The 23191-nt window shown below is 30.8% G+C and overlaps 1 protein-coding gene across 2 annotated transcripts; it reads right to left on the bottom strand.

Moving 5' to 3' along the window:
* Window positions 1–436: 436 nt before the first annotated feature.
* On the bottom strand, window positions 437–20859 carry LOC129224540 (uncharacterized). 2 transcript variants are annotated; one of them, XM_054859013.1, is made up of 6 exons: window positions 20824–20859; window positions 15605–15783; window positions 11519–11615; window positions 8809–8910; window positions 7214–7372; window positions 437–1570 (listed from the first exon to the last, which is right to left on the bottom strand). In XM_054859013.1, exons 2-6 carry the CDS (start codon window positions 15757–15759, stop codon window positions 1421–1423), a joined length of 663 nt encoding a protein of 220 aa, XP_054714988.1. In that variant the 5' UTR covers window positions 15760–15783; window positions 20824–20859; the 3' UTR covers window positions 437–1420. The 2 variants fall into 2 exon arrangements, with proteins under 2 accessions (XP_054714988.1, XP_054714987.1); XM_054859012.1 differs by having other exon boundaries at window positions 438–1570; window positions 20538–20835.
* Between the last annotated feature and the right edge of the window lie 2332 nt (window positions 20860–23191).

Below are 23191 nucleotides of genomic sequence, written 5' to 3'. Positions count from 1 at the left end.
ACTTTTATCTAACACCATTTACTACACTTATTATATAACAGGATCGCCACGCACCTGGAAAATATGGAAAACCTGGAATAATTAAATTTTTAGTTTGTCTAAACTTAACCCAAATAGAGATTACAATTATTGACAATTTTTTAAGCATTATTTGGTTCATAAAGTAGATTTACTTACATTAAAAATATGTTGTATTGGTATTTAATAACGCAAGTCGGCATTCATTAACCTGGAATTTTTTCTAAAAGCAACTGGAAAACCTGGAAATGTCAGGGAATTTCATTCTTGAACTTCTGTGGCAACCCTGTATATAGTCATAAACGAATTACAGTTAGCAATATGTTAATAATTAATGTGAATATTAATTGATAATATGAACAGTTTTATTAAAAGAGTTAATAAACATGTCTTTATAAATAATTGTTTTTCACTAACTTTTCAAGGTATGTTTTCCTTGCACAGAAAGGCAGAGTTGTCATATTACTTGACATCACAGCAGATCCATTAGTAAAAATAAAGAGCACAGACATCATACAAAAAGTTTATTCATAAATATAACAAATAATTACAAAATTATATTATTATTTGCATAAAAATAATTATTTGCTGGTTTGAACATAATTTGATAATTTTAGGGTCAAAAAGACAGTCAGTATAAATATTACAAAATAATTTTCAATATACAAATGTGTAATCAGGTGTATATTCGATAAAAGTTTATTATTTTAATTATAAAAATAATGCTTTCTCAGATTGATAAAAGATTGATGATAAGAAGTTTAGTACAAATGGAGTAGCTCAACAAATAGCTTTTTTCTCTCCTGATATTATCTTTATTATTATTTGTAGTTTTTGAAAGATCAAATTATTTAACAAATATATAAGCTTTTTTCCAAACATAATAGATCTAAAGAATAAATAGGCAAGTTAACTCTGTTTTATATCACAGCTGCCAGCAATGCATGATGGTAATTATTGGGCTTTTTGCATAAATAAATTTCAAAAAAAAAAAAAAAATTAAGTTAAACAGAAAAGTTTTAAAGCTGTTTTTTTAAAATTTGTACAAAAATTAAGTACTATATAAGGTTAGGCTATTTCCTGACTTTTAGGAGATTTCTACTTGACATGATTTTACAGTGATTTATTACTGTACTTATATCCCAAATGAAACATTAAATACAAAATGCAAATAAATAAAAGATTCATTTAAAATGGGATTTACTTTATTGCTGAACCTGTAAACATGTACAAAAAGTATATTTTTTACTTTTCCTCTCATAAACAATTTAAAGTCTATTATTCAGTTTTGCATCGACTAAAAGTCTATTTGTAAATATGTTTTTTCAAGTAGATATTCAATTATTTATTCTCTACAAAAATAGCTTAACACTGAGCAACATCAAAATGTAATAAATAAATCTCAACTTCTAATAGGTATTGTATTTGTGGCTAACAGTATAATAAGAGTGATAATAATTGCAACAATAAGAAAGCATATCACCCACACTTTGAAGTTTTTACACCACATGTGCCGTCGAACCCGTTTTGCTGTTGAATGGAACTGTGACGACTGAAAAATAAATGAATAAGCATGAAAATTACATTACAAATGCATCTCTTAAACAAAGATGAAAGTAATGAGCATTTAGCATTTTAAAGGACAGGAGGGGGGGAGGAAAATGCGAGGGTAAAGCAAAATAATAAAATATTTTCAGAGGTTGCAGTGCCACTTATCTAGCAGTATTTTAACTATGTTCTTAAACCTACAATTGATGCCAATCAAAACATAAATAGCTCTAAAGAATACAAAATATTAAAAATAAGAAGAAAAGTCATTTTCAAAATTTGTTGCACATATTGTAATATTTTATTGCTTATTAAAAACAATTTTTGCTGTTATAGAATGATCAAGTTTTTGTCATTAACAGTTTGAGTATTAATTGAGCTCTACTCAAGTCCAGTGCTGTTTAGTTAATAGGCATGTTTTGATTTTAAATACTAACTGCAATTTGTCAAGTGCACACAGAGGAAAGTTAAATATAGTTAATTTTGTTTACTTATTCACTCAGTTATTAAATCACTTATGTATTCACTCATTAATTTTTTCATTCACTTATTTTCTCATTCATGCTTTACTTTATTCACTCATTTATTTTTTACATATTATATGTTTCATTACTTATTCATTCATTCATTCATTCATTTAATGAAACACATGTCTTAATAATTACATAGAAAACACATTGCTAAAAAAAGTTTTAACTTTTCACTCTGCTTTATAAAAAAAAAGGGGGATGGGGGTTTGAAAGTCCCATTTTATTTGCCAAAAATAAAAAAAAAATATTTCAATGCAAATTTCATTACAAAGGTGTTTTTTTTTTTTTTTTTTGTTCTGCAATTCGTGAAACAAATTTTCAACATGCTTACATTGAAAAAGGTAAGTTCTTCACTTAGCCTCACATTCCCTTACATACAAAAATGTGAAAATAGGAATAAATTAGCAATTAGAGCAAGTTTTATGCAGAAGGCATCAAAACAAACTGTCATACAAAGTGATTTTGCATTTCAAACAGACAAAAACATTTAACAGTTTATTCTGACAAAATGTACTTAGTGCTGGATTTTGATTCATAAATAATTGAAAAATAGCTTTTTAAAATGTAAACAGAAAAGGCAAACAATGTGTATCTGATTAGTTGTAATTTCAAGTTCCTTTCTGCAATAAATGAAAGCTCGAAAATTGCAACCAACTGTGACTCTGTTTCACCTACATAACTCAAAACCTTAAAAACTAAAATTCAAACTCAGTTTCAAATACTTTTGGTGTTAAATACACATAAAATAAAGTTTAAAAAAATTTAAACCAACAGTGCAAAAATGAGCAGGCAGTCTTTTAAGAATTAAACACTGTATGCAGTTTTGCCAAGTGCATTTTGCGCTGCGAGATGTAAAAAAAAAAATAAAATATGAAAGCCTACAATTTTAAAATGCAGTAAAGAAGCTATTTTTTTCACTAGATATTTTGAGTCATAACTGGCATAGGTGATTTTTTTTTTTTTTTTTTTTTTTTTGGACTTCTTTTAAATCCTCCGAGTTTAACTTGTGAATATTTCCCTTTTTAACACAAAACTGTTAGTAGAATCCACGTCAATTCAGGAAGAGTTTTGCTTTGATAGTCTCAGAATTTTTAAATTTAACCTATGTTGAAATGCAGAAAAAAGTAAAGCATTTTTTCCCCCCCAAAAAAATTTCTGACTTGAGATACACCCTGACACTTCTCATTTGAGGCAGTGAGAAGCAAAGGAATGCAAGTGGACTTTTTAAGTTTTGAGTAAAACACGTTTAAAGATCAGATAGATCCTAGGTAGGCTTTCATTGAATTTTTCTTCTAAATCATGCTGTACAGCAGCAACTACCAGGGCTACTAGTACAATCTCTTGCCCCAAGACAGATGAGCGGTCCACCTACCATTTGTACTGGTTATCACCAAATTTTTAATTTTGCCACTTGCATCCCTTTGCTTCTCACTACCTCATTTGTAATTGTTGGTGAAAATTCCAAACTGCTTTATCTCCAGAATGGTGCAGGATATTTGTTGCATTTTTTTATTTGAAAGATAATCATGTTATTTTGATACAATATGCAACATTTTGAAAAAAAAAAATCTCAAAAATGCCAATTTTAAGTCTTTTTATTGTGGATTAGAACCATTGAGTGCTACATTCCCGAAAAGGAGAGCTTCCAATTTTGAGTTTAACAGGTTTTACAGGTATTTGAAAAAAATGTGGATTTATACAGGCACTATATGTAAAGGTAGACTTAAAAATTCCAAGTTTTATTTAGCAGTAAAGACACTTTAAATTTAATTATATAGCCACTATTTCACTTTTAGGTGCCATTTTATCCAGAATTTGTTTTTTATGAAAACAAGAAGGTACCACGCTAACGCAATCTTTTGGCCAAAAAGGCTGCGTACAGAAAAAGGTTTTGACTGAGAAATCGGCAAAAGACAGCTTGGTTTCATAAAAAATAAAATTCATGGATGAAACACCAACTTAAATGAAAATGGGGCTACATAACTAAATTGAATGTGCCCTCTGGCCTCTTGCCGCTAAATAAAATTTTGAATTTTTAAATCTAACTTTACATACAAAGTTCCTGAAAAGTACTCATTTTTTCAAATGCCTCTAAAACCTGTTAAACTCAAAAGTGGAAGCTCTCCTTTTCAGGGAATTTAATACCCAATAATTCTGATCAACAGGAGAAAAAAAAAAAGAAATTGGCATTTTTCCGAAAAAAATCTGAGACTATCAAGAAAAACCCCTGGATTCTACCAATTGCATTTTTAACAGCACAGTTGTTGTTGTCTTGTGCCAGCTAGGCTGGCAATTTGGGGTGCGCTGCTTCACTTTTCCAACTGTGGCGTAATTTGGTGTGAAGTCCGACTTCCACAGTACAAACATGCCATAAGGACCCGTTTACAGTGTAGGCAACCATTCACAGCACAACAACATTCACACAAAGGAAGGACAAGGACAGGAGAGAGAAAGTACATCCATGCCTGAGCCGAGATTCAAACCTGGGACTACTTCATCGCAGTCAGACTCCTCCGACCACTGGACAAGGCGGGCGGCAACAGCACAGTAAAAGACCATATAGACACCTTGGGACGAAGGTTTTTATTTTGACACTAGTAAGTGGCACCCGCATGGCTTTGCCCGTAGCAGAAAATTAAAAGGTCTTTTACTTCGCCTATATATTTACAAATAATGGATGATGAATTTCTCGCCAATTGGCTTGCCCATGTTACAGTTCCATGTTATGATAACTTGGTAATTTACTCATCCATTTTATGATAATTTTGCTCGGGAAAATGTTCTTAAAATTGGAAGAGAAAAAGAACAAAATCCAATTTTCAAAAAATCGCTTCAAGGTGCACACCCCATGCTACAAACCGATTCGGTGCCAAATTTCATGAAAATCGGCCGAATGGTCTAGGCGCTATGCGCGTCACAGAGATCCAGACAGACTTTCAGCTTTATTATTAGTAAAGATTATATATAGGTCATTTCACAAATTTATTACGTAATATTTTTAATATATCTACATATTTGCACATCAGAATTGTAGAGATTTACACAGTGGAAAAATGAAACAGGGCAGAAATTTAAAAGCATTTAGTTTTATTTGTAAATTCAAATGTTAAAATCAAGTTCAATATGAACTTCATGCACAAACATGTTACTTAAAACGGTCAACTCGCCATTATAACTAAAGACACAAGCTTTTATAAGAAAAGAAAATGATAGTGCTGCAGCAAAACGTGTGTGATGTCACACTGACGAATCAGCAAGAAAACGCCATTGCCGATTCGTCCCCCGCATTTGCATGAGAAAACATCGGAAACAAATTAAAATCTCAACAAATCAAATCAAAGCAATGAAACTAATTTGAGCACTAAGATTTAAACAATGCAATTTAATTATCATTCACAAAGAAATTGCATTTTCAAGGACGATCTGGTTCTATTTCTAACTGTGAATACTATTTCACTTTTAAAAGCTTTGAGTTAAAGTGGAAAGATGAGAAGCAGTTTCAAATTTTAATTTGCCAAAGAATGCTGTTATGTTTCTAATGCAGATATAAGTTTTTTTTTTTTTTGTTGTTGTTGTTTTTAACTATATAAATTATTTATTTCTGAAAAGTTGTGAGGTTTATAGGGAAATATGTTATATAGATTGGCACTTTAGAGATAGTATACAATACTAGCATTCCCGTACCACCACCTCCTATATAGAAAGTCTTGTAGGTAGTGATGCCCGTACCCGGCATTGCTCGATTAATAAAATTAGCAGGGGATAACTGCTTGGTGCACCTATAGTTACGAAAATCCCCTATAATAACTACTTATTACCTATATATTTTTCTAATTTTGTGAGGGTCTCGGGTGCCCCTGGACTCCTGTTAGTAGTTCATAAGACACATAATTTTTGCTGGATTGTTTTCAAAATTGATCAGGGTGTGCCAAAGAAATGCCGAATTATATTTTTAAAAAAGTTTAGTTTCATTTTAATTTATCAATGGATTAGATTTGTAATGTTGAAAAGGAAAACCCAATAATGGACAAAAAAAAAACATTTTAAATGCACAATTTTTTATCAGATTTTCACAATCTTTCACACAACTTTGAAAAATTTATATAATGAAATGTAAATGCTTTATGTTTTATCTGTGATGATGTTCTTAAAAGCTTCGTTTACAGTTTTAAAAAAAGTGAAAGCAAAAGACAGAAATATTAATATTTGACTTGAGAAAAGCCTTGAAGAATCACGAGAGAAACAAAAACAATATCAAATTTAGAATTCGCTATCGACCAAAAGTTAAGATGAAGTACTGAATAATGATTTGAATGGAAGAAAGCCTTCAAAAATAAGGAATTTAAATTTCAATTACAGGTTTTAATATCACAGAAATTAGGGGGGGGGTAATTAATTTCTCCCGAACTTATTGATATTTCGAAAAATCCTTTCTTAGGGTACTTTCGTAATCATGTAGTCATTCCAGCCAAATTTCAAGTCTGAGGCTTCAGTGGTATTGGCTGTGCGTTGATATATACATGTTATCTCAGGACATTGATTTTTATAAGTATAGATATGTAAAATATTAATTTCAATTTTGAATCTTTGATTTTTATAACACAAACAATTTAACAAAAGTGGTTCTTGTTAGACAAATAATTCATTAATGTTACTCTACTTATTCAAGCTCATTTGTTTTACCTAGCAGGGATTTTAGTCTTTATCCTTGATCAACTACTTTGTTAATATTATCAAACATTACTGAAACAATTTAACAAAAGTGGCTCTTGTTAGACAAATAATTCATAAAGCTACACTATTTACTGATACTACAAGCTCATTCGGATTATCCAGCAAAAAAATTATTATCCTGGATCAACTACTTTATTAATATTATCAGACATTACTGAAACAATTTAACAAAAGTAGTCCTTGTTAGACAATAATTCATAAAAGCTACACTTACTGATGAAAAGCTTACTTACTGATACTTCAAGCTAATTTATTTTACCTATGAGGGATTTTAAGCTTTATCCTCAATCAACTACTTTATTAATATTTTCAGACATTACTGAAACAATTGAACAAAAGTAGTTCTTGTTAGACAAATAATTCATAAAAGTTGCACTACTTACTGATACTTCAAGCTCATTTGTTTTATCTAGCAGGGATTCTAGTCTTTCTCCCCGATCAACTACTTTATTAATATTATCAGACATTACTGACATCACTTCTTGGACTTGCTGTTTCACCCTTCCAACGCCATCTGCAGGAACATCTGTGGTGTACTTTATCTGAAATGTACATTAAATTTTAATGTAATACAGCTTTTCTTTTAGTCAAAAATAAATAAATAAATAAAAAACAAATTTCAAAAATAAATGACACACACTTTTTAGGACATCAAAAGATATGTTCATTTTCGAACTACCATACAATAACTTTTGAAGAAGTATGCATAAATGTGTTGAAAATTCTTATCATTAATGTTCTTCATACTTTTTTTCTAGCATGAAAAGAAGATAATTCAGCACATCACTAATTACTGTAGCCTATTTCAATAAACCCAGGGATTAAAGCAACCAACTGACAAAATATAGGACATCTTTTTAAAAAGATATAGGACACATTTTGAAAAAATATAGGATTTGTGGGACACCAAAAAAAAAAATAAATAATTATTAAATTTTTCGTACACATCATAAAAAAGTTACCATTGAGCGCTACTGTGCAAATAAACATGAACTGTTATGCATACCTTATTGATTCTTTATTGTCACAATATGAAAATTCAAATTTGTCACACACAAAAAAATAAATAAAAATGATGGTAATACTACGGGAAAGAACTTCATTCCAATTTAAATTGAAAATGATTTAGCAAAAAATTATGTAAAACTGCTTGACTTCTGAGCAGCAGGCTGTGAGGATATTGGAAGAAAAGGTGTGAATAAATCTTCTTAAGAGGTTTAAAACATCTTAAGAAGATTTATTGAAAGCAGCAGATATATTTTGTTAAACTTTTGCTCTATTTAATTTCATTTTTTTTCCAATGGATGTTTTACTCTTGACAGAGAAGAGTCTGAACCCCAAATTTGATTTTAATGCAGAAAACATAGCACACTTATATCCTATTTCAAGTAATTCTTGTATTATGCTAAAGGAAACTGATCCCTAACTATAAACATCAACAAAACAGGACAGATATTCAGAAATTTGTTGAATATGAGGGGATCATATTTACAATTTATCACCGACACAAATAAAGCTTGTTTTACTACTATAATTTACAGAAGGCTAGTACTTATAGGACACCGCTCCCCCCTCAAAAGAAAAAAAAAAAGAAATGTTTGTAATGTTGTTACATAGTCTGTAAGGGTAGCAGCAGTTATACAAATAAAATTCAATGTGAGCCATTTGCTGAAAAACCTAAAACCCAGCTCTAGAAAAACCTGCTAGGAGTGCATTCCGCATAACACAGTATTTTCAAGGTAAATCACTTTTTAAATGAAAAATTATCATATAAGCTTTGTGCTTTAATATGAATAAAGTGAAAAGCCAACTTAAATAAAGCACAAATAATGAATTCTTCACTATTTGTGCTTTATTTACGTTGGCTTTTCACTTTAATCAAACCACTTTTTAGTTGAGTTTTCAAGATTCTACTGCAGTTTGTGAAATACATGCAGCACAAATCTGATTTCTAAAAAGAGAAATAAATACTACATACCATTTGGTCCTTTAAAATGTAACTAAAATCTCTGTCAAATTCATGCTCAGATGCCATCAAAGCTCTAATAGCAAGACTTCCATTTGTAAATTTTGATTTTATCTAAAGAAAACATTGAAAATTTAACATTTTAATAAAAGATATCTTGACATGAATAACAATCAAAAATATTTTTCATAAAATTTAGTACTTAAAAGGCAATTTTGTATAAAAAATACAGGGCTTATACAAGTTATATTTTATTTGTAGGACTTTTTTTCCCTATTGAATTTGGGACAGATTTAACCAATTCACACAATGTAAGTCTATTTTTAACATGCAAACAAAAAACATAAAAATTAATTACCATACTACAGAAAAGTTGTATTCACATAATGTTTAATTTTAATCAGTTTTGTTTTAATTTTTGAAGAAAATATAGTTTTAAACATAGGTTTCTACTGTAAACATGTTAACCACACTTTACAGAAACAATTTAGGCTATTAAGATATTAGTTATACAAAAATTCAATAAGGTGAAAATAATGAATGGAAATGAATTCAGTTTTATATATGAGCCATTGAGGGCAAAAGTGGTGTAGGTCACTTTTTTAAGCACTTTTATTATACTTGGCCTGATTGTCCCGAGAAAATCTGGGGCCTGCTTTTGCTTATATCTCAGCGCCTAGACCACTTAGAGACTTTGGGATTTCACTAAATGATTTGCTTAGTCTTAAGGTACAACTTCACGTTAAAAAATTCAATTCTAAAATAAAACTATTATTTTGGTTAGGATGGAAAACAGCAAATTTCATGTAATTTCTCCATTAAAGTTTAAATATAAAACCCATTGTGAAATTTTGTTGCCTGACAACAACAATATTGATAGTAATCATGATAAAAATTTTGAATCAAGGCTTCTCTGGAGCAAGCAAAAAATGTATCCACTATCATTGCTTTCTTTGGATTTTCATCCTCATCTATGGCAATAATCAGAAACGGGTCTAAGTAAAGAGACATATTAGGATCTTTATCGCGAGTAACTTGTATGTTTTGAAACATAAATTAGTTTGGGAAACTTTTAATGTTTAAATGGTTCCAATTAAATTAGCAAAAAAATAAATCCTAGAGAGGAACAAGGATTTATTTTTAGTGCCAACTGCTTAAAGTTTTAGACACGTGTGAAGGTTTTTTTCCTCTCAGTACGGAGCATTTATATGAAAAAATAAAGTGAAGTTTCGTGATGGTAACATTATTCTATTTCTGAAATACATTTACGCTAAAAGGAATAAAATAACAGAAATTTTTAAAAAATACTAAATACTAATACTAATTACAACTTACTAATAACTAATAAAAAATACTACTAGTTCTAATATATACTATATAGAAATTATAAATAAAAAAAAATAGTTAGTATATATACTAAATAGTTATATGTACTAACTACTATAAGCACTTTTCATAATGCACTGAAAAGGATAAAATAACTTTTCTGGATCAGAAAGGAAAATTTAAGTATTCCTGTAGTTTGCAAAAATTCCAAGAAAATGACACCTCAATTTAAGAAAAGTGTGGTTCTAGTCATTTCAAACCAAACCTTCCCAATAAGAAAAATATGCATGCTTCAACACTCAAAGTTATGATTGAAAGCTAGATAATGATAAAAAAATTCTCTTCATGACTTGAGCCACACCTTTTGTTGTTTGTGGTGTCATTTTCTTGGAACTTTTGATAACTACAGGAATACTTAAACTGTCCTTTCTGATCCAGAAAAGTTATTTTGTCCTTTTGAGTGCATTATGAAAAGTGCTTAGTATTTTTTTAAAAAATTCTGTTATTTATTGTTTGTATTTGCACCATCAGAAATTAGTTTAACTAACCTCATTCTACTTCAAGCAAAAGTGGTACAGTATAAGACCGTTATAATGCACACCTTGGGACCAGAGTTTTTGCGTTATACAGGTAATGGCATTATATAGGTCATTTCACAAATTTTGAAACTAATATTCAGAATATATCTATATATTAGCATTTCAGAATGAGTTTTATCTGCAATGGGCATTAAAGCACTAACTATACAACTAATCATTTCCAAATAAATATGTTTCACAATCAAAAGAAAGTGAATTATCCTGTACTTCTGCTAGTTTCATGGTTCGCATAACAGCTGCGTTTTAAAGAGCCATCTTGTATTTTCTTTCACTGTGAATACTAACTTTCATTTAAAAGCTTTTGAATTAAGATGGAAAGATGAAAAAGTGTTTCAAAATTTCATTTGCCTAACAATTTTTATGTCTGCAAGGCGAAACAGAGAGATTTTTTAAACTACAAAACCTATTGTTTACTTTTGAAAAGTTGTGCGGTTTATAGAGAATTGCGTTATATAAGTCAGCGTGGCATTATAAAGGTATTCTATAGTATAAAAATCTTGGTTCAACCATTTGCTGATGTTATTGCAAAATTTAACAGCAATAGCATTTTGTGCATTAAGTGGCTCATAAACCATTAGACTACTCAAAATCTTGGTTTATTACCTCACACCACTTTTTAAACGGCTCAGATCATATTGAGATGTTTGACACTTTTACTAATGTGAGATGGAAAGCGTTAGCATCACCAGAGGTTAAAATACATAATAAACATTTTACTAAGCCAACACTTCAGAAAGATCCATTTTAGCAAAATATTAAAAAAATATTTTTAAAAAAATCAGAGAATTTTAACTTACTTCATTAAGAAAAGCAAAGGGCACATTTTTCCCGAAGTCAGATTCTGCAGCACAAATGTATATGAGCAAATCTTCTACCAAAATATGATAATTATATCTATAAAACAAAACAAGTGCAACATTTTTGCTGGTTGTACAAAAGCTTTCGGTTATTTTTCAATAAAATTATGCTTCATGAAGTTCCATAAAAAAAAACATAGGTTCAGTAAAACATTCATTTGTACCATAGAGTACAGAAATTTAAATAGAAAAGCCCCACTTTACTCAGGAATTGAAGCGAATGTATCATCACAAAATCCTTAGCTTCTCACAAAAGATCTTGGGATACATTTCGATTCAAAATATTGCATTTACTGAAACTCAATTGGTAGTTAATTTAAACTTATATATTGTTGCATGTTTATGAAGCACGTTTTTGAAATTTGCATTAAAATGCAAACCAAACCGCTAGCTATTTGATTCAATCCTTTTGCGAGATCAGTGAAAACCATTCTCGCGAATTGACTACATTTTCATAACCCATCTTTGCACCAATTTGTTCCATAATTTTGGCTTCAATTTCATCTCCTTTTTATTATAGAAGGAGCTTCTCTATATTTATTTCTTTGTCCTATGTTTGTAACCATTAAATAAATCTTACTATTATACATGCAGAAGTTTGTCTGTATGGATGTATGGATGTTTGTTCCTCTTTCACACAAAAACTACTGAATGGATTTTGATGAACCTTTACAATAATATAGTTTATACATCAGAATAACACATAGGGTAGTTTTCACCCCGTTATGGGGGGCAAAACCCCCCTAGGGGGGCGATAAAACCCAATTTTCGTATAAATTCTCTATTATGAGGATGAAAAAATACTTGCACATATTAACATTATATGTCCATCGAAAGCTTTGATTTTTCTGCTGAAGATGGCACCTGTTCCAAATTTCTAAGTTGAACAAAAACGAGTTATGAGCTTTTTAGTTCCATGTTCGAAGGCTTTCCTCAACACAATATAGTATTTAGGGTGTCATCTCAACTCCCTGCTGATAGCGAGAATTGTTATATTGTTGACTATTTTTGCTTTTCGTCTCACTGTTCAAGGCTTTTCTCAAGTTAAATTTTAAAGTAAGATTTTTTGCACAAGATAGGCAAATAATACATGGATTTGGCTGATTATTTTCCAGTTTTACACAACTTTGAAGCAATTAATGGGTTTTTTGTTTTTTTTAAAATGTATATGAAATGAGAAGTTTTTTGTACTATTGTCCGCATTTAAATGGGAACTTAAAAAAAAAACAAAAAAAAACTGTTGTGCTTACTCTGATTTTAATGGTATTTTTACTCTGAACTTTTTTGGTATTTTAATCAGGACTGTTTACGTTATTAAGAAACAGTTGATTTCCTTCATGTGGGGGGATTTTAAAAGTTTGATGTTCTCACTCTAAAGGGACATTATTAGAATCTGGATTTGTAGTGACTGATTATTTTGAAGACTATTTCTCCGGTAAGAAGCTATACAATAATTTAGATAGCAGGTGTAGCGCTGGACACCATTTGGCGGGGATGGGGATTGTAAGGGAAATGGTTGACTTTATTTAAGAATTGCTGACCTCACTCGAATTGGAATTTTGGAGAATTACCAAAACTAACTTCTTTACTACTCCTGAACGTTTTCCTGACTGATGTTGTGTGATTTTTTTGGGTGTCTTCTCAGTTTCGCCGACATTTCATTCCCCCCCCCCTTTGATTTTCAGTTTTCATCATATCTTTTGATATGTTAAAGGAGGGAGGCCATTTTAAATATCGGCAAAACTGGCGAGAAACCATTTTTTGGTAACTATATGACCTCTCCCTGTGTTGACAATTAACTTGAATCGATTAAAAAAAACTACATCAACGTGAGTAAAGCCGCGTGTAAAAGCTAGTATACAGTAAAACCCCTCCTAATGGACACCCCTCTTATGCAGACAATTTTTAATACCCCAGTTACAATTCAAATAACATTATTAAACCCCTGTCCTGCGGACACTTCTCTATTGCGGACAAAAAAATTTGTTCCGTTAGTGTCCGCATTAGAGGGATTTCACTGTATAAGAATAATTATGCGTTGACTCTGTCCCGCCCAGAGTTTGAAAATATCATGATATTTTTGAAAATATCAAAAATATCTGATATTTTGATATGCATCAAATATTTTGATATATCATCGCCTCACAGCAACAGTAAGGTATCTAAGTGTTATTTCTGGGATTAGATATCTTATTGTTGCTCTGAGGCGACGATATATTCGACATTTTCAAGCATCACAATCTGAAGTCTTTAAATAATAATTGCATCCTCAAATCATTGTTTTTTATTTTCTTATATTATATAGATTTAAAATCATTTTTTTTTTTTCATTATTGATAAATATACTTTATGTAAAAATTTGCAAACTTTAAATGGTATATATGCATGTGATATTTAGAATCATTTGAGAAATATGATAATTTAAGTTTAAAATATAAAAAATAATATAACTGCTACTGATACTGGCTGTTCCATTGGATATTGATGTCTATATTCATGTGCTCTGACTGACAGTAAAACTGATTACGCATACACAAGTTCCTTCAGGAAAAAAAATCACAGTATCATATACAAAAGCATGAAATATCATGTAAAATTAGAATAAGAAAAATTGATTTAATACTACCCGTATGTGTATAACTGTTTGGTTATTATTGGTAATTAGTGGTATGCATTTTATAATTGATATTTTAATTAAATTTTTTATTAATTTTAATTGAGTTACTTAAGAATGCATTAACTGCTTCACTTATTTTTCTTTTGTTAACTATTTTTACAAAATCATTTAATTCAGAATTAAAAAAAATATATATATGCATTAGTCAGTGCACAGTCACAGGACATTTTCCTTTTTTCAACCAACTTTTAATTTTGAACTAGGCATTTTAGATAGATATTAAAATTGCTTCATTACTAATATTTTTATGAATACAAAATAAAAAAGGAATATTATATTATTGCATTATATTAGTGATATCATGATATATATTGGCAAACCCTCAGCAGGGCCCTCCTAAAAAATCCTGGGGAAAACATTAAGTCTCATCCTTTAAAATAAAATAAATCAAAAGTTTGTAGATTTTACAGTACACTGAAGTACATTTATATAAATAAAACAGAGAATATATATGTGTGTGTGTGTATGTTCCCTACACTAATCCAGTTTACGTTGGATCTCCACAAAATTTGGCTGGGAGGTACTTGGGCACTCGAGAAGGAACGTAGGGGGGTTTTCAAACGTCAAAAAAGTACCGAACCATTTGAATTTTATTTTTAAAGCCTGAAAATGGCATTAAATGGCTCTTTCTACCCAAAATAATTATTCAATTTATTTAATTCAGGTCCCCATTCGAAAACTCGCGATAAACACCCATAGAGTTCCTTCAAATTTCAAAAAAAAAAAAAAAAGACTAAAATCACTGGAAAAAAATTAAAAAGCACTGCAAAGCCTAATGGAACAGAAATTTTAAATCGGAAAATTATCGTTTGTGCGATCTCATTTTAAATTAGTGTGCAGAAGGTTGGAAAAATTTTTCTCTGTTGTGAATAAATAAAATTTTGTTTTTGTTGAAGGCAAAAATTTCCCCTTTTGATTATTATTTGGGGATTTACCTTCTTTCTTTTTTTTTTTTGTACCGCCAGCAGAAGATAATCAGGAAAGTTGCGTTTAATTTGTTTGGGAATTTTTGATTTGACATTTTCTTTCGTTCAGAATGATTGTTTGGACAGAAAATTTTAGTTTTTTTTCCTCTAATTGATCCTGAACATGCGTCTCTTGACATAACTTTTATTTTTGAGGTAGATTGTGCAAAGCTGGGCAATGCAGCTAGTTTAAAATAAAAAATCTTAACGTGAAAAATCCACTAACACAAAGCTGTCCAGACAGTATATAGTTAAATAATAATCTTTCAACACAAAAAAAGTTTAGATTCCCTCCATTCCTTGCTGAATATCTTTTACTGTCCACGGCAAAGCCAAGAAAATAATTGCAAATGTCTTATTAAAAGTAACTTAAAATTTTCTTACATTCCAGACTGATAGCAAGTTTTGGTGTTACGCTCAACAGGGACATTAGGTAAAAATGCGTTCACTGTTGTTTCAAAGTCTCCAGCTACTCTCTGACAGCTGACTAAAATGACTCCAGCTCTTGCAACAGCTGAATATACTATTCCAGATGACATGGTTAACAACTAAGACCTTTTCAACTATAAAATGAAAACTGTAACTTAACAAAGCAAGTGACAAAAATTCATGTAAAACACAGTAAAATATGCTTCTAAAATTTTACATATGATCAGGGAGTGGTGTTCCCGTAGGGTATACTCCATATATGACGTATACTCTCAAACATTTTTTATACATATAGCATATACAGTACAACCTTGATAGCTCGAATCTCTCGGTACGGGAAATTTTTTCGAGATATCGAGTTTTTAAAAAATTACACTAGTAACTCTCGTACACACATGTACGCTATATGCATTTATATATGTACTATGGGAACACTTTGAATTACAATCAATAAAGTAGTCTTCAATATTTCACTAGATTAAGTAACCTTACGTTCAAAAAGTTCTCAGCAGCCATTTTATAGGAGTTTAAAAAGCTAAATGAGGAAAATGAGGAACGCATTTCCCGTTTTCAATTGAAAACTGACGGATGAAAAATTGTACCCCTTTCCTCAAAGTGGACAACATGTTCGAGATAAATGCACAAAGATTCTAAACTCGGGAAAAAACACAGCACCTCCTTCATACCAACACTCCCCTATTATCTTGCCCCAATCCCCTTTTCACAAAATTTCCAAGAAAAGGGATGAAAAACGTTAAAAGCAATTGTCTCTGGAACTGGTTTTACTACAAAAATTGCCAAAGCAAAACGACAATTGAAACTTGCTTCTGTGCAAAAATTTCGACATATAAAAGGTTTTGAAAAATAAATTTTGAGATAACTATGGAAAATACATAGGGGTTTTTATAGAAAATGGTGGGGAAAATTTTTGTTTTCAGACATCAAGGGTTTCGAGATAAGGAGGTTCGAGATATCAATGTTTGACTGTACCCTTAAGCTTCAAAAATTTTTATATCATTATATATTATGTATATTATCGCATACACATATTGTGTGCAATGAATTACTGGGAGTATACCCCCAGAAAAGTTGACAGGCACATCACTGCATATGATTCAACAATAAGTATGATTATTATTAAGCTTTCTTTCTTTCTACATGCACGAGGCAAAGTTATTGTATATACCTGGTAAAGTCGAGAAATTTAGTACAAAAAATGAGGTTAAAGGTTGGGGGGACTTATATGCAGGACTGAATTACAAAACTTTTTCCTGAACCATTCTTAGAAAAAAAAAAAAAAAAACTCAAAAGTTCTCACACTTTCTGGATTTTTGTCCAACTGTTTTAAGCAATCACTAAAGAAATGAACGCCCACACGTTCTGATATGATTTGCTATAATTTTAAATTAGTGAAATAAAGACAAAATAATTACAGTATAGTAAAAGACCGACTGCTTGCAAACTGAGAAGGGCTGCAAACTGAGTAGCAAATTTTCCTGATAGTTAACAATGTGGATAATAATGCTCATTAAAAAAATTAATGTAATATGGCTGCCACAAAAATTTTATTTAACATTAATTCAAAATGCAAGCAACAACTAACAAAAATCTTAAGATGACAAAAATGAGCCCTTAACAGATATTGTGATTGCAAAAATGAAATCTTTTTGTACAAAAAACAAAGGTATAAAAATCACTCATTTTCAGTTGCAAGCATGTTTAATAGGTAATGTTCCTACATTTTAAAAGAGTTACTTTTAAATATCACAAAAAAACCTTTCCCATACTTTTCTCAAAAGTAGGAGGGACTTCACTTATACAAACAGGCTTTCATTTTTTCCCTCTATTTTCTCCCTACAAGTAGCAGGCACAGACCTCAACTAGAACTGGACAAACCACCTCCGCATTCTCGGGAGAAAACGTTGACACAAATTGAAACGACGGAGTTTCGCCATGTTCACCCCCAGTTTGAGCCAACACGCATGTTATTATAGGCAATAATGCTAGGTTAAAAACGGTTTTGTAATTGTATTCTACATTTGATGCTTGGTTTAATTTTAGATAATTGCAGTAAATGAAAAGAAGAAATCCTCTTCAATAGTTGTTTTCAAACAACACTTTTTTTTAGGAAGAATATGATGTATAAAACTGTTAGTAACTTTTGGCACTTTTTGTAGCTGTGCGACTACTCGCACTTTTTGTAGCTCGCGAAATAAGGAAATTTTTTTTTCTTTCGTCTAAGAGTTAAAGGTGAATTCGAAAAGTGAAACGAACTTTCTAAGAAGAAATATTTCAGTCAAACGTTATGCATACGTCTTTTGTTTTTCAAAAAAAAAAAAAAAATTAAAGCGATAAACTCAAGCGCTAATTATCCACTTTCGATTTCTTCCAAATTGTTATGCATGGCATGTTGCAGAATTAAAATTACGATTTTTAATAAAATATATATTTTTTTAATTTTTAAATACTGTTGATTCAAATCAAATATCATCTAAACTAAGAAACAATAACAGAATGTGTTTCTCCAAAAACATTAGAGATAAAACTAGTCTTTTCTGACCCAGAAAAGTTACTTTGACCTTTTGAGTGCATAATGAAAAGTGCTTAGTTTTTTTTTTTAAATCTATTATTTTATTCTGTTTAGTGTAAATGTTCTTCAGAAATAGAATAATGTTACAATCACGAAATTTCACCTTATTTTTCATATAAATGCTCTGTACTAGAAAGAAAAAAAACCTATATGTATATATCTAAAACTTTAAGCAGTTAGCACTAAAAATTAATCCTTGCTCCTCTCTATGATTAATTTGTTTACTAATTTAACTAAAACCATTTAAACATTAAAAGTTTTCCAAACTAATTTATGTTTCAAACCATATAAGTTACTCATGATAAAGATCCTAATATGCAGGGGTGCCCCCTTTCGAGCAAGATCCCCACCCCCAAATGCCAAGGCCGCAGTCTACGCCAGACCCAGGTGGGAACCTCTGTAATATGTCTATTTACTTTACCCCGTTATCGATTGTTGGCATAGATGAGATCAATGATAGGGAACACTTTTCATGCTTGCTCTAGAGAAGCCGTCATTCAAAATTCTCATTACAATTACAATTAATATTACTATTGTGGCTACGAATATTTGTTACAATGATCATTTAGTGGGGAAGTTACAAGAAATTTACCCGGGGTGTCCCCCTTAAAGGCAAGGACACCATCCCCAATGCTGACGAGACCCTTCCCCAAAATGAAAAAAATACCCCTCAAAACAACTCCCCTAAAAATTTCAATAGCACAGCCTGTGCCACGACCCCCCCTCCCCCAGGTGGGCACCAGTGAATTTACTGTTTTCCAACCTAACTGCAGGGGCGCACCCCCTCAATACCGTGGAGGACCCCCCAAAAATGAAAAACTACCCCTCAAAACCCCCCTAAAAATTTCAATGGCGCATTCTACGCCACAACCCCCCCCCCCCCCCCAACGTGGGCAGCCCTGCTAACTGAAATAATTTAATTTTGGAGTTTCAATTTTTCAGCATTCAGTTGTACCTTAAGATTAAGCAAATCATTTAGTGAAATCCCGAAGTCTTTACGTGGTCTAGTTGCTGAGATATAAGCAAAAGCAGGCCTCAGATTTTTCTGTGACAAACATAAAAAGTGCTGTTTTTTTTTTTTTTCTAAAATTTTGTTCTGTTTTAATTTGTTCTAAAGTATTGTGCAGAAATTAGAAAGAAAAAAAAACGGCGTGAAATTATCTTAATACCATCCTGTATTATATGCAATGTTTGTAGGAACAATCAACAGCACTGCAAGTCGGCATACTAGATGGTAAAGAACGGTAGAAGAAGTTTATTAAAACAAACAAGATCTAATACAGCATGCAAAACACGGCTAGAATGGCTGCTCTGGGGGTGATGCGTTGGCGCCCAATTTGTGTCACTTCCCGGCGGACGATAAGCGGTCCAGTTCTAGTTGAGGTCTGTGGTAGCAGGGTAGAATGCGAGTATGTGAGGTAGATATAAATGTCATAGAAAATTCACTCAAAAATGTGTTTTTTTTTTGTTTTGTTTTTTTATTCTCAACATTTACAATTGCTGAAAAAGCATGCAAAGGACATAATATTACCAGATCAAAAAGAATTTTTTCAAACTCTAATTAAAAAAGAAAAGTTGTCAAAAATTTAACGATGTAATTAACCTTGTTAGGAACAACCTGCCATCTAGTGAACAAACTTTCAATCTGGGATCAATAAAACTCAATTGATTTTGGATCGAAATGTCCGGATATGGCTTTTTGGATATCGGCCAAATTTTCATATTTTTGGTTCCACTAACATCAAACGATGGTCTAAGGTCTGAAGAGTTCATTCTAGTGATTATCAACAAAAAATGTGCAATTTTGAAACATGATTATGCAAGACAGACTGTTGAAAATGAAAGCTGGAAGTAGCACCCTTCTGTAGACAATTTCTGGTGCATAACTTCGTAAATTGGTGTATTTTTTGACGTACATCTGCAAGGTTTCTAAGGTGCAAGCCAGTGTGGAGGTTCGCCGAGCTTCTGCGATCTGGTACCTAAAGAGCCCCAGATAAGAGAACTAAAAAGAGAATCTTTGCATAGATTTGGCAGGAGGCTTCACATTCTGCATTGCAAAGAGATAAGGTATTTATTTATTGGACCCTTTATGCGTCAAAATTGAATCATTGAAAAATAAGAAATATTTTTAAAAAATCAAAACAAGAAACGCGATTTACTTCGAAATAATTTTCTTGAAACCAAAATGATGATTTATAAATAAAAAGTTTCTAATAGGTGTTCCTTGTTTGTATTATGCAAGATCAGATAAAGCTTGATAAAACTATTAGTTGTTTGGATATAAAAATCAATACAAACCACGTTTTCAGGGAAACTTTCATGTAATAGAAGAAAATGACAGTTGCTTCTAGTTTTTTTTTCTACATGACAGTTTCTGACAGCTATCAATTTTGTTTAAAATAAATTTATATGATTAGCTGAAAAGAATTGAAGTTATTATAATAACAGGGAAACGAATTCGTTAAATTCTTATCGAAAGTTTCTAAGACTTGAATTAGTCATTACAAATGAAGAAAATAATCAAGAAGGGAAAGAATTATTATCAAGATTCATTTAACATTTTTGATAACAAAAAGTGACGTACTATGTTGCCTCGGGGAAAACTCCCTCTCGAGTTTTGAAAAGCAGACAGAATTTTTTCTTTTCTTCTTCTCCCCTTTTGATCAAAATTTATTTCTATTTTTTACATATTTGATGAATTATCTAACTTAGATGCTACTATTTCTTTTATTAAGAATCTTTATTAAGATAAAATATTCTCAACCAGCATTAGAGTCCCTAAATAATATTACTCCAGTGTCATTTTTTATGCAGTTTCAGTTTTTATTGTTTAACTGTAACTTCTAGTGCCCCACCTTGTTGTATTGTTTACAAATTTTTGTAACATTTTGTGATTAAATTGAAAGATGATTATCTTTACGATTTTAGTAGTTGCATGCCTAGTTATCTCAGGTATTTTTATGTCTTCATCATTATATTTTTTAAAAATGCGTACGCTAAGAATCATTTTTTTTTCTTTTATGAACGTAGCAGGGTTCGTTGATTTAAATCAAGTGATTTTTTTTTTAAAGATCAACGATTTAAATCAATTGATTTTAATCAAGTAATTTTTTTTTCCAAAATCATTGATTAAAATAGTTAATTTTATTTTATAAATTAATTTTGCATTTTTACGATGTGTTGATCTAAATTTATCTAACTGGCAAAAGACATACAGTGGCTCCCAAAAGTGTTCGTACACCTACGACTTTCAATGAAATAGGCCATTATCCATTGGTTAGAATTAATATTTCGGAATAGGTATTTTATTATAAGATCTATGATCTATTCTTAACAAAACTACATGAAAATTTTTAATAAAACATTAAAACATAATTTTTAAAAAATCAAAAACCAAAAATTGCCGGAAATTTTATCTCACAAAAGTCTTCGTACACTTTGGAAAAATGTCAAAAAATTAGTAAATAATCTAACTTTTTACAAAGTTATTATTTAGTAGAATATCATACAGTATCAACAACAGCTTTTAAACGTATGGGAATAGATTTCATTGTTTTTTTCTTTCTTTTTTTGTGTAATTTCTGAGTAAGTGTTCAGACGTACTTCGAGTCTTACTGTTTCTAGTTTGCTTTTCGTTTCAATGGTGTATTTTCGTAATCCAGCTACCAGATATCTCCAAATATGTTCCATTAAGTTCAAATTTGGCGATCGAGGAGATATTTCGAAGTTTAAGGACAATTTTTGAGGCACCAAATGCAAACGCGTGCTTCTTGTCGTTATCTTGATAAAAAAACAAAGTTGTTTCCGATTACCAAATTTTGGGCTAATAGTTTAAAATTGTTTTTAAAATATTTAAATAAACAGAATGATTCATTATTTCATCAAAACATTCCAAATTTCCAAGTCCGAATGCTGTAATGCACCCTTACACTAGAACACCTTCACCGTCCTGATTAACTGATCCAACTAAGTTCCTAAGTTTAAATTCCTCATTTTTTCTTTTATTTACAATTATACAACAATTTAACCCAAAGAGTTGAATTTATTTTCATCTATAAGTAAGACGCTGTTCCAAAACGTTTTGAGCTTATTTATCATTGACTGTTTTTCGCACGAACAAGAAAATTTCTGTGCGATGAGGTCCCATTTAATCCAGCTAATCAGAGAACTTGGCGAACAATTTTAGGTGAAAATTAAACGTAAAATGTTTCATTCAATTCTGCAGAAACTTTTTCAGCACTCAAATGTGTATTTTTCTTAATTTTTTTAACTGTAAACCTCCGATCACGCATTGTTAACTTTGCCAGTTGACCTTTTCTTACCTTGTTTTCGATCCGATTCCTTTCTTTAAAGCATTTTATCAAGCACTTTACTATAAAATGGAATAAATCAACTAATTTAGAGACATTTCAAACCAATTTACCGCTATTGTGGCGAAAAAATTCAACTTTTGAATGGTGTTTGTGGTTTTTTTCGAATACCAGCCATTTTAAAGTAATAAGCAAAATATTAAGGAATAAATAAACAAAAAATTAAAGCCAAATGACCTTTAAGAGTCAACACAATGCAAAAATAATAAAAAAACGACATGTGATAACTTTAATCATAAATTTATTCGGAAAAATTTCAGTGTACGATGACTTTTGTGGCGTATTTTTTCTCTGTCTCATCGTTTTTTGACAAATTTCAAAAATAAAATCTGGCAATATTTTAAAAAAAACTACTGGGTTTTATTCAGAATGGCATAGGAATGGTGTGAAAAAAAATTGGACTTCATATTCGAATTCAGTTTTGCGTTATTTTGGTTTTACTACAAAATTTCAAGGTGTACGAACACTTTTGGGAGCCACTGTAGATGCCTGTTTCTGTGTGTGTAACAGATTTTCAGAATCTTGCAATATTGCTTTTGCTCCAAAATTAGTTCAGAACAATATAAAAATTAGCAGTTTTTC

This window comes from Uloborus diversus, chromosome 6 (genome assembly GCF_026930045.1).
Source record: "Uloborus diversus isolate 005 chromosome 6, Udiv.v.3.1, whole genome shotgun sequence".
NCBI classification, from domain to species: Eukaryota; Metazoa; Arthropoda; class Arachnida; order Araneae; family Uloboridae; genus Uloborus; species Uloborus diversus.
The sequence above is the reverse complement of the archived record's forward strand: the minus strand, read 5'-3'. Positions and strand labels throughout refer to the sequence as shown.

Excerpts from the sequence above, each read along its gene's own strand:
- LOC129224540 (XM_054859013.1), bottom strand. The coding sequence starts at position 15,759 with ATGTCATCTGGAATAGTATATTCAGCTGTTGCAAGAGCTGGAGTCATT. Across the intron at positions 11,616-15,604 it reads ACTTGCTATCAGTCTGGAAT|ATATAATTATCATATTTTGG; the intron begins GTAAGAAAATTT and ends TTTGTTTTATAG. Across the intron at positions 7,373-8,808 it reads ACATTTTAAAGGACCAAATG|ATAAAGTACACCACAGATGT; the intron begins GTATGTAGTATT and ends TGTACATTTCAG.